Here is a 19,274-nt window from a genome sequence, read left to right as displayed (position 1 = left end):
TTAACATGTTCTCTTTCGTTAACTCTGAAGTCGTCTCCCTTGTGAGTTCATCAGCGCTGTCGGACAGGCTTTTCTGGACCCCTGAAATTCCTGTCTCTAGAAATGGAACATTCTTATGTCCATGTACCCTTCTGCCTCCAAGTTAAAAACATCTGTATGTGTCATGTTTTCTGCCTGGTGAGGGAGTGTGTGCAACTCTAACCTGCATAGTCATTTGGTCTGTCATTCACCCCACTTTCTGTCTGCTTTGATGCTGTGGCTTTGTCTTGACTGATAATGTTTGTTTTAGATTTGTGCACTCTGAGAGGGCTAAGACTGCATGCTTTAGATGGGCTTTACGGTGTTAGCACAGCACTTCGTAAAGAAAAAACTATAATTCATTCAGCAAACACATGAACAGTAGTTAGAGTAGGTACAGCAGTATATACAGCCCAGGGCGAGCACTCCGGGGTGTGGCAGACAGGGCCCTACTTTCCCAGCATCATGGAAGACAGAAAGCTAGAATGGGAGTATTTATGACAGTCTTGTGCAGATCCCCACCAACCTGCCTGAAACTGTGCTCAGGGCTTCCAAATTCTCCCAATAATTGTGTCCCTGGGAAGTCATTCTGGGAAACTCCTGGTGAATGCTATGTGTGCCAGCCCCAACAACACCCCGAGTTTGCTGATTTTCTAGAAACTTATAGACTCGTAGCATATAGTGGTATACACTTATTTATTTATTATGTATGTGATTATGTGTATATGTGTATGTGCACACACGTGTCACTGAATATGAATAGGACAGAGGACAACTGGCAAGAGTTGGCTCTCTCCTTCCACCATGTGGGTCCTGGGTGAACTCAGGACTTCCAGCTTGGTGACAAGCCTAACCTGCTGATCGGCTTATTGGCCCAATGTCAGTGATTTAATGTAATGAATGAATACCAAGTAGATTGAACACCAGAGAAACACACATGGCGATGTCTGGGGAAGACACACAGAAGTTTCCAAGCCCCTCCCCCTGCCCCCAGAGTCACACAGGACACGCTGAGTGCCCCCAGGAGCAAGAGTAACAACACCCTAACCTGCTGATCGGCTTATTGGCCCAATGTCAGTGATTTAATGTAATGAATGAATACCAAGTAGATTGAACACCAGAGAAACACACATGGCGATGTCTGGGGAAGACACATGGAAGTTTCCAAGCCCCTCCCCCTGCCCCCAGAGTCACACAGGACACACTGAGTGCCCCCAGGAGCAAGAGTAACAACATATCTGATGTGCTGTCTCCTGGGGAAGCTACCTTGAGACCCGGGGCTCAGGGTTCTTACTAGAAGGCTGTTCCCTTGGGTGCCCAAATTCCTGACTCCTGGGAGGAAAGTGTACACTATATTTGTTTGCCAGGTTCAAACATGGCACACCAGTCTGACCAATGGAGAAAAGCCAGTTAAAAAGCCCACCATCCCACAAGTGGACCAGGGCCAGCCTCACAAGCAGCCATTTCTAGAACCAGCAGCCTCAGGCCAGGGTCGTATCATTTTCTCTGCACCACAGAAAACCAGTAATACATCTTCTGTGATCAAAAAGTTTTGTGAAACCTGAATTATCACAGTAGAGTTGAGTGGTGTGCCTTGAACTCTAGTTGCTGAGACGTCTCTGACCAGCCCCTACTGTTCCCCAACAAAGCGACTTGGGTTTTTTGCTATCGAGGTAATGGCTCTAAGAGGTTAAGTGCAGAAACCAGATCATTCTTGTTCAATTTAAGATCAAAAGCTGGAGGAAGTTCATAGTTGGAAGGACACTTCAGATTTTTATGAATTAACTTTGTGTGTGTGTCAGGTTAAGTGCAGAAACCAGATCATTCTTGTTCAATTTAAGATCAAAAGCTGCCGGAAGTTCATAGTTGGAAGGACACTTCAAATTTTTATGAATTAACTTTGTGTGTGTGTTGGTGTGTGGCATGTGTCTGTCTGTGTAGGGGATGGGGGGTGTACATGCCCCATTACACACATGCAGAGGCCAGAGGGCCATCAGGTGTCTCCCTGAGTCATTCTCCAGCTTTCTCCCTTGAGACAGTCTCTCTCACCAAAACTGAAACACCGTTTGGGCTGACTGGCCGGTGAGCACCTGGGTTCACTGTGGTTTTGTCTCCTACCCCCGATGCGGGAGTTACAGGCGCGCACAGACATGGCTAGTTTTCTATGTGGGTGCTGGGGATTTGAACTCAGTTCCTCACTTAGCATCTTCCCACCCCCCTGAATTCTTTTCTAATTTAATACTAACATACTGGTTCATTTAAGTACTACTCCTGACTTAACCAAAGGCGCTAAAAGGCAGGCTGAGGCCGAGCTACCCTCCTCTGTAATATAAACCCTGTAACGCCCGTGGTCTCCACCTTGTCTTACTGTCGTTAGATGTGGTCTTTACAAATCTGTAATCATGAGGTCATCCGCTAATAATTAGTTTTTTCATTTGAAATGTAAATTTGTTTCCCATGCAGAGGACACTAAAGGGGTTAGAGCTTGGAAATGAAATCTAAGCGCATATTTGGCGTATTAATGAACTAACCTGATTCTCATTTGTTCCATCACCAGGAAGCTTCTTGTCCCAACTGGAATTAGCGCTTACTTATCGCTACAGTCAAGATTGCAGAGCAGGCTTTCACTTAATGATCTAGTTGGATTAGAAATTCTTCCTTCCTCACATTGGTGTTTGGAATCATTGATAAAACCAGAAGCTGATTTCCAGGAACATTTCCAGTGGGGGAAACTTTACAGATTTTAGCCACATTCAGGGAATGTTGCTAGCCCAACTTGCTTAAAGGACTTTGGACATGCAGAGACAAGCCCCCAGCAGGACTTTATATATGCGTTTCTAGATCTGTTCAGGTATATTGGAAGTGTTCTATAATGAAGAGAGGGTTTGCCCTTAGGCCTTTAAGAATTTTTCATCAGTGCTGTTCTCATTGCAAGAGAATCATTCCCCTTGTGTGTGTGTGTGTGTGTGTGTGTGTGTAGGCCAATGGTCAACTTCAGTGTCTTCCTTAATCACTCTCCACCTTATTTTTTGAGGCAAGGTCTCTCACTAACCCTGGATCCTACAGCTCAGCTGGATTACCTGGCCACTGAGCCCCAGGGATCCACTCTCCTTCTCCCAGCACTGGGGTCACAGATGCACACCTCCACCCACCCAGCTGTGTATCGATGCTGGGGATCTGAACTCAAGTCTATGGATATATGGCAAGCACTTACCCACTGAGCCATCTCCCCACCCTTCCAGGTCATCTAATTCAAACCATTGGAAGGCATGTGTGGTGGGTGGGTGCAGAGGCTGTAGACACATGTTCTGCCCCAGATGTTTACTTGAAGGTTTTTGGAGAACAAACTACCAGCTGGGGACTTCCTGGCAGAGTCAGGAAGAGCTGGGATCAGGAAACACAGACAGAAAGGTCCTGTGTGTGCATCCACGCAATACACACTTCACTGGCATGTCACAATCCCATCACTCTGCCCTTCTGCTACATTCCCCACATCCTTGGATGAAACCCACACTGTCGTGACTTTTGTTTAAGAAGGCAGGATGCCCGGCACATGGGCACAGTGGCCTCACGTGCATGCTGTGGTTTAAAATCAGATATTCCTCCCACCTTCTAAATCACCCTTAAATAATTGACTTATCATTTATTTTCCTGAAGAGGTAGCTTTGGATTTTCCTAATGACCAAGGGAAAAATGAGAAGGTAGTCTTTATCTTTCTAACTGCTTTCAAGATGTGGGCGTTGGTTTCCATTCATCTGCCATCCCCTCACCCTTAATGGTGAACACTGAGAACAGTGGACGACCAAACACTTCAGTATTGAGCCCAGAACCCAACGGGGCCTAAATGCATTCCTCAGGTGTTAACTAGTACGTCACTGAAAAGACAGGATGTGCTTACAAAGTACAGGCACGTTTAAAGAGACCTGCTGTTGAATATCACCCATCCCCGGGAGGGAGCTTTGGTTCTGTTCATCTCTACAACCTCAGGTTCTGATGTCTGGGAAGCACAGGGCTGTTGGGTGCCGAGAGTGGAGAGGTGAGCTGGAGAAGAGGTGAATCCTGGGGAAGATGAGGGTTTCTGGTTTCTGATTTCTCAGGGAGCCTCCTGGTCAGTGGTTTGCTGTTAGGATCAAAGGCAATGGGGTGGGGGGAGGGAATACCACAAGAGTTCACTGGCTTTGTTCTGGCCCCAAACACGTCCACCAGCCAGGACAAGGGCGAGGATGGGACCAAGGAGAAGCTCTAGAGGGGAAGAAGAGAAGCCAGGGGAGACAGACAGTGACAGAGGAGACCTAAAACTCCCAAGTTCAGTCAGGCCCGGTAGAGCAGACCTGTCATGCCAGGTACTCAGGAGTCTGAGGCAGGAGCATCACAAGTTCAGGCCTGCCTGAGCTACAGAGTGAGTTCTAAGAACAGCCTGGGCAACTTAGTGAGACCCCCCACCTCAAAAAAAAAGGAAGAGGGCGTGGGACTGCAGCTCAGTTGTAGAGAACTTGCTTAGCGAGCATCGGATCCTGGGTTCTAACCCCACCACCACCCAAGTGAATGCCTGTGAACTACAGGAGTCTGGCTCTTCAGGGGTGGGCGTGTCTCTGTCTGCTCTACTCCCACACTTCCTTTCTGTGCCCCTTGGACCTTCTCAGAGCTCGCCTACATCAGTGACTCCAAATGGGCAAGAACTGTGCAAATATATCAAACTTCAAATTCCTTCACAGGGTTAATCACTTAAGAGGGAAGGAAGGCTCCAGGGTCACCTGCAGATTGGTAGGTCGAGAGAAGTCGGGTCTCTCTTCTCTTGGCTTCTATGACATGAACACTCCCCTTCATCTGCCTGGTAGAACATGTCCACCTCCCACCCCAAAGCATTCATGAGTTGTTCTTCTCCTGATCTAAGAAGAGCCTCCTCAGCCTAATCCCCTTTGCTTTTCCTGTGCTGCCTCTTGGCAATCCCTAGCTCACCCAAGCTTCACCATCCTTCTCTGTGGGATTTGTTCTGTTGAGCACAGAACTCTCCCCTAGAGTATAAGCATTTGTACTCCGATCCCCTGGATCAACCTTAATGAACTTCTGTCATATCCCCCTGATGTGTTCAAAATCAACTTAACATGGCCTGTGCCCTTAATCTATGTAGGCCGAGCATGTGTGTCTAAATATACACGTGTTCAAATGCGTGTAGAAGCCAGAGGGTCAGTGTCTTTCCAGATCATCTTCTCCTTTTTCTGTCGAGGCAGGTCTCTCACTATACCTGGAGCTTACCGATTTGGCTAGACTGGCTGACCAGAAAGTCCTAGGGATGCCTCTGTCTATGACTCCCCAGTAGCTGAGATTACAGGCGCATGCCTCCAGGCCTGACTTTTTATGAGTGCTAGGGATCTCATGCTTGGTTCACAAGCACTTTACCGGTTGAGCCATTTCTGTAGCCCCCGTGCCCCGATCGTCACAGGGCAGCTTCCACAGTCCTTTGTTCTTTGAGTCTGTAACCCTCTCACCGTTTCCTAACCCTCAAGGACTGGACTGTAAGTGGTGGTCTATAACCTGACTCAGGAATAGATTTGAGTAGGTTAAATAGTATGACCCAAATCCAGGGTGCCTCAGAAATACCACAGAGCCCACTGCTGACACCTACATGCTCTGTGCTGGACCTGCAGATTGACCTTGCTTGAGTCATTCCCAACTGTTGGATCTCTCTAAAAAGTTCAATGTCAACAGAACCTGCTTCTGTTATGCATGGACCAGACCCAGAAGGGAAGCGTACACCCTGGGACCCCAGGCTGTGTGTTGGCGCTGGCTCATCCCAGCTCTCATGAGATGATGCTACCGTCTCTTCCCACCTCCATGGTCGTATCTGTAGCCATGACCAAAAGAAGTGTAAACTCTGTAAACCGAGGTTTGTTCACCTTTCACAGCTGGTGGCTAAGTATTTAACAGCACATCACTGCCCTCACCATACTGATAATATATAGTTAATGACACACTTTTACCCCGCTTGAGGCAGTGTTAAAACTTCACTGACTTATCTCACTGAATCCCCAAGGCATCCTTAAAATAAGGGTGCCATCATTTTATCTGATTAATAATAGACTAAGCACGTGGACTCTCAAACCATCCGAGGCAGAACAGAGACTCCGTACCATGTATCTGAGGTAGATCTATCTGTGCCACCTGGAAAGGCGCTGGGGGACTCATAGCTGGAGGTGTTTTTCCCAGGCAGGACTGTCTGTCTTTTACTGATGGTCATCCATCCTGAGACAACAGTAATGGACACTACTGGATTTGACTTGATACATTTTTCTTTCTTGGAACAGTTGTATTTGGAAACTTTGGAAGTGATTGCAGAGATCATTCCGAGAAAGAGTTCGTGAGACAGGTCCATTTTTCTATTTGAATGACACCTTTGCAGGACAAAATCCACAGCTGTTAATTGAATACTATTTGAACTTCAGGGTCTTTGTAGGAACACTGGTGAACAATCTCCCTCAAACTGCCCTGTTGGCAACCAGTCTGTCAGTTAGTTACTTCTCTGCAACAAGATCAAGATGTGCAGTAGACCGTAAAGTAACTCAAGTTACCAAAGCTCGTTAGTAGTTAACGTTACTGTCAAAGGACAGTACCCTTAGAGTCTTACAGTAATAGGTGTTGTGAATTCTCACATGGCTTAAATGACACGGTTTTGCTCCAAGTCTGATTTCCCATCAAAATGAAGACACTGAAGGCAGACCGTAACGCTACCACCACCAATGACTGTTTGTTTGATCTGATACGAATCCAGAGTCATTTCCCCCCTTCTCATAAGAAGTTTTCATCCATCGATTCATCAATATTCAAAGAACATCCCACATGTGCGGCAGCTGCTGTTCTGAAGAGATGAAGCTGGGTGAGCTCTCAGCTCTGTGCTTCATCCGCTTAGGGAAGGCACAGGATAAACATGACGCCAAATATAACAGAATTACAGCTGGACATGGTGGGCACACCTTTAATCCCAGCACCCGGGAGGCAGAGGCAAGCAGATCTCTGTGTGATCGAGCCAGCCTGGTCTATATAGTGAGTTCCAGGCCAGTTGGGGCTGTAGGGAAACCCTGTTTCAAAACAGACAAAAATCAGAGTTATACGACAGGGGAATGAGTGCCAGAAAGAAAGAGGAAGGAAGAGGGAAGGAGAAGCCAGGGGGCAGAGGTTCGACATGGCTGCCGGGAAGACTTGGGAGGACTGGGTGTCCATAAAGAACAGCAGTGCCAAGGTCTCCATATCCCTGGAAGGAACAGCAAGAGATCCCAGCAACCTCAGAGTGATCAAGAAATAGCAAGCTGGGACCGGAGAGATGGCTCAGAAGTTGAGAGCGTATATGTTCTTGCAGAAGGTCTGGATTTGGTTCCCAGCATCCACACTGGGCAATCACAACCACATCTAACTCCAGCCCCAGGGAATTTGACCCTCTCTCCTGGCCTCCGCTGCACCTGCAACAGTGTGGTACACATAAACTCACACAGGCATATGCACGTGCACATAAAAATAATTTACAATATTAGAAATACATACAGAATATATAGCAAGAAAGGTTAGGGTTGGGGGTTGGAGAGATGGCCTGGCAATTAAGAACACAGGTTGCTCCTCTAGGTGCCCTGGGTTCAGTTCCCAGCAACCACATTGCCAGCTCACAACTGCCTGTGACTCCAGTTCCAGGGGAATCTCACATCCTCTTCCAGGCTCCATGGGCACTGCCGGCACATGACGTCTTTATACATGCAAACAAAACACTCCTACACATTAAATAAACTTTTAAAAATTACAAAACATAAAGGAAGGTGGACTTGGCTAAAAGGGGATGTAAGACGAGGCCCGGACCCTGATGATGTGAGTCACTCAGTGCAGAAAGCAGACACTGCGGGAACCCAAGCAGGACAGAGGTCTATTCTCATGGGTCCCTTTATAGAAGGACAGTCTAAGCGATCTAAGCCACACTCTTGACACAGAGCTGACTCAAGTCCTCTGTGGAAAAATCAGTAACATTGTTATGCACACATGTGGTAATCTGGACTTCACAGGGAATTCTGAAGCAGGTGCACAAGCGAACGTGATGATAGGCATTATTCCTTTGGAGCATGGAGTAAGAGGCTTCTAAAGTGCAAGTTTCCCTCTGTGTGATATTGTAAGTGTTCTGTTCCTGCCCCTCCACCCCCGCTGCCCCGCTCCTCAGCTAACCACTTCCTATGCTGACTTTGGGCGATAATGATAACAGCATCACAGGGACCCCAGGGGTGGAAGAACCATGGTCTTGATTGGATCCCAGATATAAAACAGTGCTATAGTTTTGCAGGATGTTGCCACTGGGGACAGCTGCATTAAGAGTATATAAGATCTCTCTGTGACTCTTTTTATAATTGCACATGACTCTACAATTATCTCAAAATAGAAAGCTTAATGAAGGAATAATAGTTCTATTCATTTGAGTGTTTTATTGGGCACCAGCCAGCATGTTAAGTATTTCTTATGAGGGTCTCATTTAATCCTTGCAAGAAACTTGGGAGTCCAGCATCATCCCCACTTTGCAGACAGGGAGGCTCCTAGGGGCTAAAGAATTTGCCCAGTCACCCAGTTCGCTGAGGGTGAGCTCTAGAAGGTCTGTCTCCAAAACTAAGGTTCTCCACCACATCCTGTGAGGCTTTGTCTCTGCTGTCCTGACTCTGGTGGGTCTAGCCAGGAGATGCCTGAATCCTGACCACAAGAGGGAGAAAGAAGATGAGGAGCAAAGTGGGCAGAGGTGAGTCACCTGTCTCTCCAGGGAAGCCATCTGTAGTGACTGGCTCAGGAGCTAGTGGACAGGACAGGTGTCCAAGATCTACGAAGACCTATAAGGCTGGACAGGGGAAGGTGGGATGTCTTAGTTTTTACTGCTATACCACAGTACTTGAACTAGACATAGACAACTTAGAGGAGAAAGGTTTCTTTTGGCTCACAGTTGAAGAGGATAAAGTCCATCGTGGTAGAAAGGCCTGGTGCCTGGGGCAAGAGCTCTGTCCCAGGTAACGAGAGCTTATGACAAAAGTTTACCTTTGTCTGCGAGGCAGGAAGCAGAGAAAGAACTTGGACAAGAAGCCATGCCAGGCCCCACCCCCACTTCTTCCTCCATTTCTTAAAAGGTCTACAAACAGCAATGGTGGACCTTGCCTTCTGCCTCAGAAACTCGGTCTGATGGCAGACAGCTGGGACTGTTTCGTTCCATGCAAGGCATGTTTATTCTGGTAGACTGGGGTCGTCTCCAGAGTCACCCTGCTAGGACAGCAAAACTGAGTCCACCTAGAGGCTGGGGACTTTCTTCCCCTTACCAAGCTCAGCTGTTGCCTGTAGCTCCCAGGGTAGGGGTAGGGAGCTCCTTCTAATTCCTGAGGAAGCCAGGACTGTCCTGTATCTTCTAAGTCCCCAGAAGCCCTAAAGCTTTAAGCGCTGACATTATCCCTTTTGCATGTTTTAAGCGACAGCATCAGCCTTTCCAAGGAGCTCTCCCACCCACCGTACATTTTTATTTCAGGGTTGAGTGACATTTTTAAAATTTGAAGAGAAAGTTTTAATTTCTCCTGATGTGTTTGCTGCATCTTTAGGCAAGAATTTATTAGGATATTCCAGTTAATATAATCACGCCGTAACTCCCTGATGAATGCAAATGGGGAAAGTAAGATTTTATAAGCAAGGACAATCACCTTAAAACTATTACAGCCTTGTGCTTATGGAAAACAGTTTAGGAATACACCTGTTCTTAACGTGCTTCCCATCAGCCTTCTTGGGTCTAAAGATGATGGGGTTGCAGGCTGAGCCAAGTCAGATGTGGCAGACAGTGGGAGGTTCCAGCCTGGGATGGATATGGTTATCCCTTAGGGAACCCTTGGCAAGGTCTGGAGACTTTTTTTAAAGCTGTTTTTATGTGTATATGTGTATGCCTGAGTGAGTCTATATGCCCTACATATATGCAGGTGCCTGTGGAGGCCCAGAGGGCATCACATCCCAGACTGAAGAGGGAAATCTCAACGGGGGTGAAGTAGCCTCTGGAGGGGGCGGGGCTAAGCCGCCATCACCAGCTGCTTATTAGGCATGTGACCCTGTGTAAAGGTCAATCACCCTTTTGGAGCTTAGCCTCCTGAGCTGGGGAATGGAGATTAGAATTATATACCATGATGGATAACCCATAGCTGGTATCTGGTCATTGGTGGTTCCTTATGATGAGGGCGTGTGATGCCAGCACCCTCGTTCACCATGCATGCACACAGACTGTCTTTGAACCTAAGACTTGGGAATCCCTTTGAGAGAGTGTTGGGGTCTCACCCTCATTAACACCACCAGAAGCAATTTGAATTACGGACCGTATTTCTTGTCTCTCTGGCTAACAAGACACAGTCAGCTCTGTGCTTCTCCAGATCTCTGCGGCTGGCTAGCTCTCTCACATCCTGCTTCTGCCTCTACTTTGATCCTCCTTTCCTTTCCCATCATTATACATCACCAGGCTTCCTTGCTCAAGTCACCTTGAACCCAGTGTGGGTTGACGGAGATATAAATAAACTTTAAAAAACCCAAACCTTGAATCTGCTCAATAATTCTCCCAGATTTTTGCTTAGCATTATGATGGTGCCTCTAATTTGAGCCTCATGCAACTCCTCTATTGGCCAAAGGTAACGATAAAGAGAATTGATTCCTATATCAAGTCTGAGAGGCTCAATTAAATTCTTTGTAAAAATGTCCATTGCAGGGGAAACGCCAGGCGAGATGCTCAGAGTCACCTGAACAGAAAGCAAGAGGCTGGCTCTTTCTTGTCGAGTGCAGCTGATCAAAGCGTTCTTCGAATTGCTTGTAGCTGTTCTGCCCAAGGTGTCTGTGACAGACGGCCCGTACAGGCAGCGGGAAGAATACAGCCTCTGTTTTTGTTTTAATAAAGAAAAAAAAAAAAAACCTGGCTCTGGCTCTAACTGCCAATTGAAAAGATGGAGGATTCAGTCATCTGTGCTAATTGTGCTGAATCTGGGCATGTCATGACTCTGAGCAGGGCTATGTGGCCATCACAGTGGGCTTTGCAATTAGAAGTGACAGGATGCCTCACACTCCCAGGCCCCCTCACCCTTCCCTAGCTTTGAGCCAGGGTAGTTGCAGGGTGTTTATATATCTGTCTGCATAATGAAATTATGAGCACATGTAGAAAACGGCTTTCCCATAAATAAAGAACTAGAGAGTTTCTTAGATGCTGGAAAATGTCTTTGTGAACACGCTCGATGATTTGGCTCTTTCTCCACAAGAGAAAGGCCCTGCCGTGATGCCCAGCAAAGTATGGCTCCTGAGTCCTGCCAACTGATTGCCTCCAGCTCTGGCCTGACTCCTATGAGCACTGCATTGGCTCAATAGTCAAGGCCTCTGTTAACACTTGGACACCACCTGCTTGGCTTCTAGAAGTTGCTTTCCTTTCCCCATAGCAGAATGAACACAATGCATAGAAAGTCCAGGGTGGCTTCTCTTGGGATATTTTTAATATTTATAACACAATGGAGCTGTGGTGTGGACAGGTGTTCTAGTTCCAACTCAGCCTTTCCCCAATTAAACATGCCACGTGGTGTTTCTGTGTTCTCACCTAGAGAGTGAGAATATGCATTTCAGTTCATGTGTCTGTTCTGAAGATGGTCTGAGACACTGTCAGTGCCAAACCTGCCATTCTGGTGGCTGGGCAGCTGGGACCTGCTTGTGACCATACCTAGATGGACTCCATACAGACCCAACTACGCATGTGCTTGTGGATTAAAGAATATGTAATTAACTCTACATGAGTGCATTTAAAATAAAATTAAGCATTTATGAGGAATTGATTCTCTAAGATCATCGGGACCAAGATTTTATTTTAAGTCTTGCTGGCTCGGAGTACTTGCAGGCCCAAGGGCCCTAGGAACAGTCTTTAAAAATAGTAAATGAGGGTGGGGGATGCTAAGGCATCTGTGATGAAGGGAAGTTGGTTTCTAATATCTAAAAGCTTCGAGGCACTCCTGAGCTCTCAGACCCACAATCTGGCCCTGCCTTTGTCATGACTCATGACATACGACATACCTAGTGTTTCCCAACTTTTCCTCTTTCCTCTCAGAGTGGTTTGCTTGCTGTAATACCTCAGAGCCTGCAAGCTGTGTATTTCAGAAGAGGGTAGGCAAAGGCCATTGAACTTTGCAACTTGCTGCGTGGTCAGGAATCAAAAAGTAAATAAATACTAATAAATAATGTCACTTAAGGAAAACTGTTAGACCTTATAGGGTGTGGGATGTGACGCCTGTAGTGCGGGGATGGTGCAGAGGAAGGTTGTGTGTGTGTTTGTGCACATTTAAACATACATGTGACTGTGGGGGTCCCATGTGAGTACACCCATGCTCATGCAGTGTGTGGAAGTCAGGTGATCATCTTGACTGTGGGTCCTCAGGCTCCCTACACCTTCTCTTGAGACAGAATCTCTCACTGGCCACCGCCTTCCTCATCAGCACTAGGATTATAAATGCACGCCCTGTGCCCGGGTGTTCCAGGGATATGAATCAGGTCCTTATGAGGCAAGCACTTTATTGACTGAGCCATCTCCCAGCCCGGAGGAGGGCTTCCGGCAGGAGCGGCAACTGATCCTTCCCACTCAAGGTGAACAGAGCAAGGTAAACAGCGACGTGGACAAAAATATAGAGGCTAACAGGAAAGGAAGCCGGTGAGCTTGGCAAATTCCAAGAAGCCCCTAGCAGCTTCTGCTCCAGGGGAGTCCCGCTCTCTTTGTTTACTACAAATGAAAGAATTAAGTGCTTGCTATACTGACCATCCAGGGAGACCCTGAAGTCCAAGATCAACTCTGAGGTGAGGTTCTTGGTCTCCTGGGTCCCCGTTGTCTGACGTTAGAACCATAGTGTAGGCAGATTGCCAAGGAGCACTCTCCAGGGAGCAGCGCCTCCCGAGAGCCGCACACCAGCCAGTCGGATCAGTTTAAAGATTTACTCTCACATGGTCTTGATTAAATGTGTGAGGTGATAAATTAAGCAGGCCCTTTATAACTGAACACAAATTGGTGGTTGTTTGGGGCTTTATTTTTTTTTAAGACAATGGCTAATACAAATAGTGTTAATTAAGATGAGTGAGGACATTGATTTAGCCGGAGTGCTCAGCTCTGGAGAGGCATAGCCAGTGTCTACTTATGAAAATACCTTTCCTCTAATACTTTCAGTACAGGGAGCCAGAAAGGGTGAATAATAGTTGAATATATGAATTGCAACAGTGGTGGTTTCAGATTTTTAGGATGAAACCTTTTTAACGCAGCCAATAAAAATTGGACGCAAGGATATCAGTAGAGATGCCCAGCAATGGGGCTAGGAAAAAAAATGAGGGCAGGGAAAACCTTCATGCTGAAAACAGAGACTAGACTCTGAAAGATTTGACATGACACACCATATTCTGTCTGAAGTGTGGCTTTCTGGAGTGTCTGCAGCAGGGACTCGTGGCAGTCCTCAAATGTGAGCAGTGGCGTAGGTACCAGGGACAATTAACTGAACTGTGGCAGAGGAAACGTTACCGCCAGAAGAGACCGTACCATTCCCAGACACTAATTTAACACGACGTCAACAGGGGTATTTATATGTTTTCATCCTGGTGTCACACACTCTGCTCTAATTGAGTTAATTAAAAGTTAATGGCGTAGAGCACATCCCAGCGCTATAAATGACGGGCACATGACCAGTGCTCATACTTTGTCATTTGCATAAATCTTTCACTCACATCAAATGCTGCTTCTGAAAGATTCATTCCACATCACTGCCTCTCCTCTCTTTGAAGAGGGCGAGTGCTGTTCCATTTGATATATAAACAAAGGGAGCTGGAAAGATAAAAGGAGGTTCGTGCACTGTGTCATAAATATCACCTGTCATAGCCAGCCTTGTCCTTAAGTGTCTCGATGTGAAGGGGACATGGGCACCCCCTAGTTATAGCCGCAGCAGGACAGGAAGACGGATACTCCTGCTGCTGCTAACGTTTGGTTGAGATGGAGGAGCGGGAGAGGGACTGTGGCAAAGATGAAGATGGTCTGGGTTAGACTGGTACAAAGTATAGCTGTGAATGTCACCATGCCTGTTTGAGCTTCAGTCTTCTCCCCTGTGAAAAAGAACTTGTGAGAATTCCCAGGGTTCTTAGCATCAGCGGTGAGTTTCTTTAAGGCACTTGATGAACCTGGTTGCTCAGCGAATCCAGATTCAGTTTGGAAGGTACTCACTTCCTCTAAGAATCAGTGGAAAATCCCCAGGCATAACAGCACCTGCCTTCTAGCTTCCTTGCTTAGATGGCCAATGGATGCTCCTATTTTTTATGTCAGCTTACTTGTTTACAGATTCTTCCCCCCAAAGAAGTATCAGACACATAACGGTGGAGCATACATGCAGAGAAGCAGCTGGAAATGGCTCACAAAGGCGAGGTAACGTCATGATAGGAGACCCTGACTGGGCAGCCTCCACATGGCCTGCTTGTGTCTTAAAGCCAGCAAACCTCCCAGCTCAGAGCAAAGAGCAAAACAAAAGGACCTCTCCTGTTTCCAGCGCTGTGAACCACAGGACCCCTCAAACGCGGCAGAGAAATTTCTTTAGGGCTGAAATTCTAAGGAGAATTTGTGATGGGTCATTGTGGAATCAAATAAATATTACCCTTCAGTGTTTTTCTTTAGTTTTTAAAATTACATTTATTGGAGCTAGAGAGATGGCTCAGTGATTAAGAGCACTGGCTGCTCTTGCAGAGAACTCAGGTTTGAGTCCCAGCACCCACACGGAGGCTAACAACCATCCTAACTCCAGTTCCAGGGGATCCGATGCCCTCTTCTGACCTCCCTCGGGCATTGCACGACGTGGGTGCACTTACATATGTACAAGTGCAGGCAATACGCTTATACACATAAAATTAAAATAACAAATACAGTATTTTTAAATTTTCTTTAAAAAATTATTTTTATTTGGGGTGTGTGTGTGTGTGTGTATGTGATGTATATGCATGTGTACCACAGCACATGTGTGAGCCCCAGTTGGTAGTGCTGTTTGGGAAGGGCCATGGAACCCCTAGGAGCTGTGGCCTTGCTGGAGGAAGCATGTCACTCTGGGTAGGGTTAAGAGTTCATGTTCTCTCCTGGAATTGGAAGCCTTTCCAATTCTTTCTTCTACAAGTTACCTTGGTTATGGTGTTTTATCACAGTAACAGGAAAGTAACTAATACAGCCCAGACTACAAAGAAATGACTCAATCCACAATGTCACCAGTGCTGAATTTAACAGACGCTGCACTGACCCTGCAAGGTGATACCTGGTTTCTCCATTTTCTTCGTTTCATGGATAACGGGAAGTTAGGTAGTAGCCACAGGGCCAGAAGGCTAACATGTGGCAGACCAAGATTAGATCCCAGGGGACCCAGGAAAGGCTATTCCTTACTGTCCTAAGAAACATCTTGCATCTGCCTGCCAGGAGAAGGTGGAGGCAGACGTGCACTCTGCCAGGAATCTTTGCTAATCAGATTTGTTCTATTCCATTCTGGAGTCCCTCCAACCTACCAGGTGTCTGTGGTCACCTCTTCCAGCTCTCTGCATGAAATCGGCACAGTGAGAACTTATCAAATGATGCATCGATGCCTCGAATTTCCAGAAACATCCAAGTAGAAGGCACCGTGTAAATTGGTGCAAAAGGGCAGCAGTGGGATTTAGCTTCATTGGGGTTCAGCCTATCACACTCCAAACAGCATGGTGGGGAATGGCCTCCATCCCATGACCCCGGGGGAAGAGGACACCAAGTCCCCGTGGCTGTCATGTGATCCAATGGGCCAGGAGCCTCTGAGTTCCCTCCGAAAGTCACTCCTTCCTGTGCTGGCTCTCTTAAAATACTTGTCAATAAACTCAGACCTGGGGAGGCATTTTGTTTGGGAAGGACCCACACTTCCTTTCAAACCCTGAGTGGTCCAGGTAGAGCCTGGGGTTTTCCTCATTAGACCATGAGGCCCTGGGAAAGAGGAATCTGTTTTGCATATGAAAAGACTTGGCTATCTTACAGACCCTGGGGAAAGAGGCTCACTGGTGTCCCCCAGCCTCAGAATTGAATAAAGAAATCTGAACCAAGAAAAAGCATAAAGAAATATGAATACAATTTCCAGAACTTTCAAAGTGAAAGAGTTTCTCAAAAAATGTATGAGCTAGGCATTGATAAGCTCACTGCAGTGGGGTAACACAGATATCAACAGTATTTGGGGGTGGTTCCCATGGTTTTAAAAGCTCTCAGCTCTCTCCCATAATTTTTTATTTGTCTGTTTCAGTCACAGTTTGGAGAAAAAAATTCAATAGTCTAAATTCATTAGGTTTTAGTATAATTGTGTTTCAAACTAGCCACCAAAATTGATAGGATGTTGTCTGTCCTAAGGATGACCAAAATGACCAAAAGAAAATAGAGATATAGTCTTTTCAACTTGATATTCTTAGAGTTTGGCATATTATCTTATAATCAAAAAAAAAAGATAAATAAATGAATACCAAGTAAGAACTAGATAACAGTGAAGTCGGAGAGGGAAGAGATGCCACTGACTGGGATTCCATCAGAAAATGAGCGATTGGGACGCTAAAGGGACTCAGCATTTATTTCTCTGAATTCAGTAATGTGGGTGTTTTCATAAGCACTCAGATGGGCAATAATAAAAGAAAGCAACTATTTCATATTTTGTACAGAATGCCCCCTGGCTTGAGATGGTTGTCCAAGTCTTCCAACATTTAGAACTGTTCCAGGGTCAATGAATATGTAACATGACCTTTTCAGGAGATCAGCCAGAGGTATTGTACTGAGCTCAGATCTGCCTTTCAGAAAACATCCACTTCCTTTTGGCTCTTTCTCCTGAGACAAAGGAGACCTGAGTGCCCGTCCTCATGGCAGATCTCAGCTGAGTACAAATGTCTTGGCCAGCCTTTTTTTTTCTTTTTTTTTTTTGGTATTTTTGAGACAGGATCTCCCTGTAGCTCCCTCCAGCTGGCCTGGAACTCACTATGTAGACCACGCTGGCCTTTAACACACAGAGATCCACCTGCTTCTGCCTCTTGAGTGCTGGGATTAAAGGCGTGCGCCACCACCCACCACTCCCAGTTTGGCCATCCCTTTGAAGGCTCTTGGCTCCTTCCTAACTACCTGCTTCTGGATGGTTCACATGAGAAAACAGCCTCCCCTCCTTAACACAGAGGCTTCAAGGGCTGGAGAGATGGCTCAGCAGTTAAGAGCACTGGCTGCTCTTGCAGAGGATTCAGGTGCGATTCCCAGCACCCACATGGTGACTAACAACTCTCCTAAGCTCCAGTTCCAGGAGATCCTATACCTTCTTCTGACATCCCCGGGCATTGTACAACATGAATGGACTTACACACATGCAGGCAATACATTCACATACATAAAATCAAAGTAATAAATAGAATATTTTTAAAAGCATAGAGGCTTTGGAATGCGGTGGGCCTGTCTTTGGGTTTCTTCAATTTCATGGCTATTGACACAAATAAACTGGGCATAAGAGGGTAACAGCAGGCACCCCTGGCGGCCTGGGCGAAGGCTTTAATCTCATGCCAGGCCCAGGCCCATTAGTGCATCATTCCCCAGACAGCATGGTAGAGATAGCCCCTGTGGCCTCAGTCCTGAGCCACATGAATCAGCCCCATCCTTCCTCTGTCCAAGCCTCCTCCGATTGATGCTGGAGCAAGCGGGCCTGGCGTTGACTCACCATTCACAAACAAAGGGGAATTAAAGTGTCCAAACGTGCTGGAAAGTCATCCACATACACGCTCAGCTTAACCTTTAAGAGTTTGTTTTCTATCAACAAGACCCTAAACACCTCTCTTTCATCCTTCTAAGATAGAGCTCATCAAACGGCCACGGCTCCAACTGCGATTCTTTGTTGTCGCGTTGATTCTCTTCATCTTTTGCGGGAGACCCCATTTTGAAGGCAGCGCCGAGCTGGATAGTAGTCACCGAACACGAAGTTCTGCCGCCCAGCCCTAATCTGTTCTCTCATCCGGTGTGATCCACTCCTCAGTGGGAACTTGAGATCATCATTTGTCTGCTAAATATTTTGCTGGATCACAGTGAATTTATGATCAACTCTCACAACTTTGTTAGTCTATGACTTTTCCATCTTTGTTTGGACCATAGCTGCTTTGAAATAGGATATTACATTTAACTTTATCATACATGTGTAATATACTATTATATATATATATATATAAATCAAGGAAAGTACAATTAGAATTGTTTTTAGTTGAAGAAAAACATATTTAGTTAATGTCTAGCTATATCTTAGCTTATAGCCTACATGTGCCCATTCCTAATTTTATTTTCTTTATTTTATTTTGTTGCTGCTGCTGTTTGTTGAGACAAGACCTCACTGTATAGTCCCGGCTGGCCTGGAACTTGTTATGTGTAACAGGCTGGCTCATAACTCTCAGAGATCCATCTGCCTCTGCCTTCAGAGCGCTGGGATTAAAAATGTGCACCACCGCACCCCACTTGCAAATTTTTATTTTCTAAAGGAAATAGCAGAGGTTCTCTGCCTTGCTAACCTTCCCGATATTTATCTATATCTCTCAGTCCACAACCTGACTATCATTACTTTGCTGTCCTATAACTTTTACTACACACACTCAGGTTTTCCATTGAAGGTGAAGATTTCTCTTTCACATGGCTTGTACTTTTTTGTCCCTCCAAGCAATATTCTGTGAAATAATGAGAATCTACTTTAAATCATATTTATACTGACTGCTCTGATGGAATTTTATGAATACATACATTTTCTGTTTTCAAGGAGTTAATAATTGCCTCTCTCATCTCTGCTCTTTAAAATATTTCTTATTAAGAGCCAGGGGTGATGGCTTAGTGCTTAAAGTGCTTGCCTCACACACAAGGATCAGAATTCAGATGCCCAGAACCCATGTAAATGTTAAATATGGCAACCCACTTGCAATGCCGGACTTGGAAGGCAGAGACCGTGGATCTCCAGGGCAAGGTGGCTGGTGAGTCTGGCCTTGTCAGTGCTCTGGGGGTTTGACTGAGAGACTTGGCCTCAAAAAATAAGGCATAAGAGTGATGGGGAAGATTGCTGACATCACTGTAGGGCCTCCACGTGCACACATGTGCCCACACATATATGAACATACACACATATACACTTATACATGAAAAAGAGAAAAATAAATAAATACCTGTCATTTCATCTTATATCAAATTCTCCAAT

At 46.0% G+C, this 19,274-nt stretch overlaps 1 protein-coding gene across 4 annotated transcripts in view; it reads left to right on the top strand.

Moving 5' to 3' along the window:
* LOC103740039 (cadherin-13-like) overlaps positions 1–19,274 on the top strand; it is an 802,949-nt gene that overhangs the window by 662,486 nt on the left and 121,189 nt on the right. The window contains exon 6 of one of the 4 annotated variants that reach the window (XM_029567139.1): positions 10,754–10,846. The exons of the other annotated variants lie outside the window; for them this stretch is intronic. Coding sequence (XP_029422999.1) covers positions 10,754–10,831 — 78 coding nt within the window. The 3' untranslated portion in view covers positions 10,832–10,846. Of the gene's footprint in view, positions 1–10,753; positions 10,847–19,274 lie in introns of those variants that run through there. 4 annotated transcript variants of the gene reach the window in all.

The sequence above is a fragment of the Nannospalax galili genome, unplaced genomic scaffold, assembly GCF_000622305.1.
Source record: "Nannospalax galili isolate Female #2095 unplaced genomic scaffold, S.galili_v1.0 scaffold459, whole genome shotgun sequence".
Lineage (NCBI taxonomy): Eukaryota > Metazoa > Chordata > Mammalia > Rodentia > Spalacidae > Nannospalax > Nannospalax galili.
Note: the sequence above shows the minus strand (reverse complement) of the source record. Positions and strands in the feature narration are given on the sequence as shown.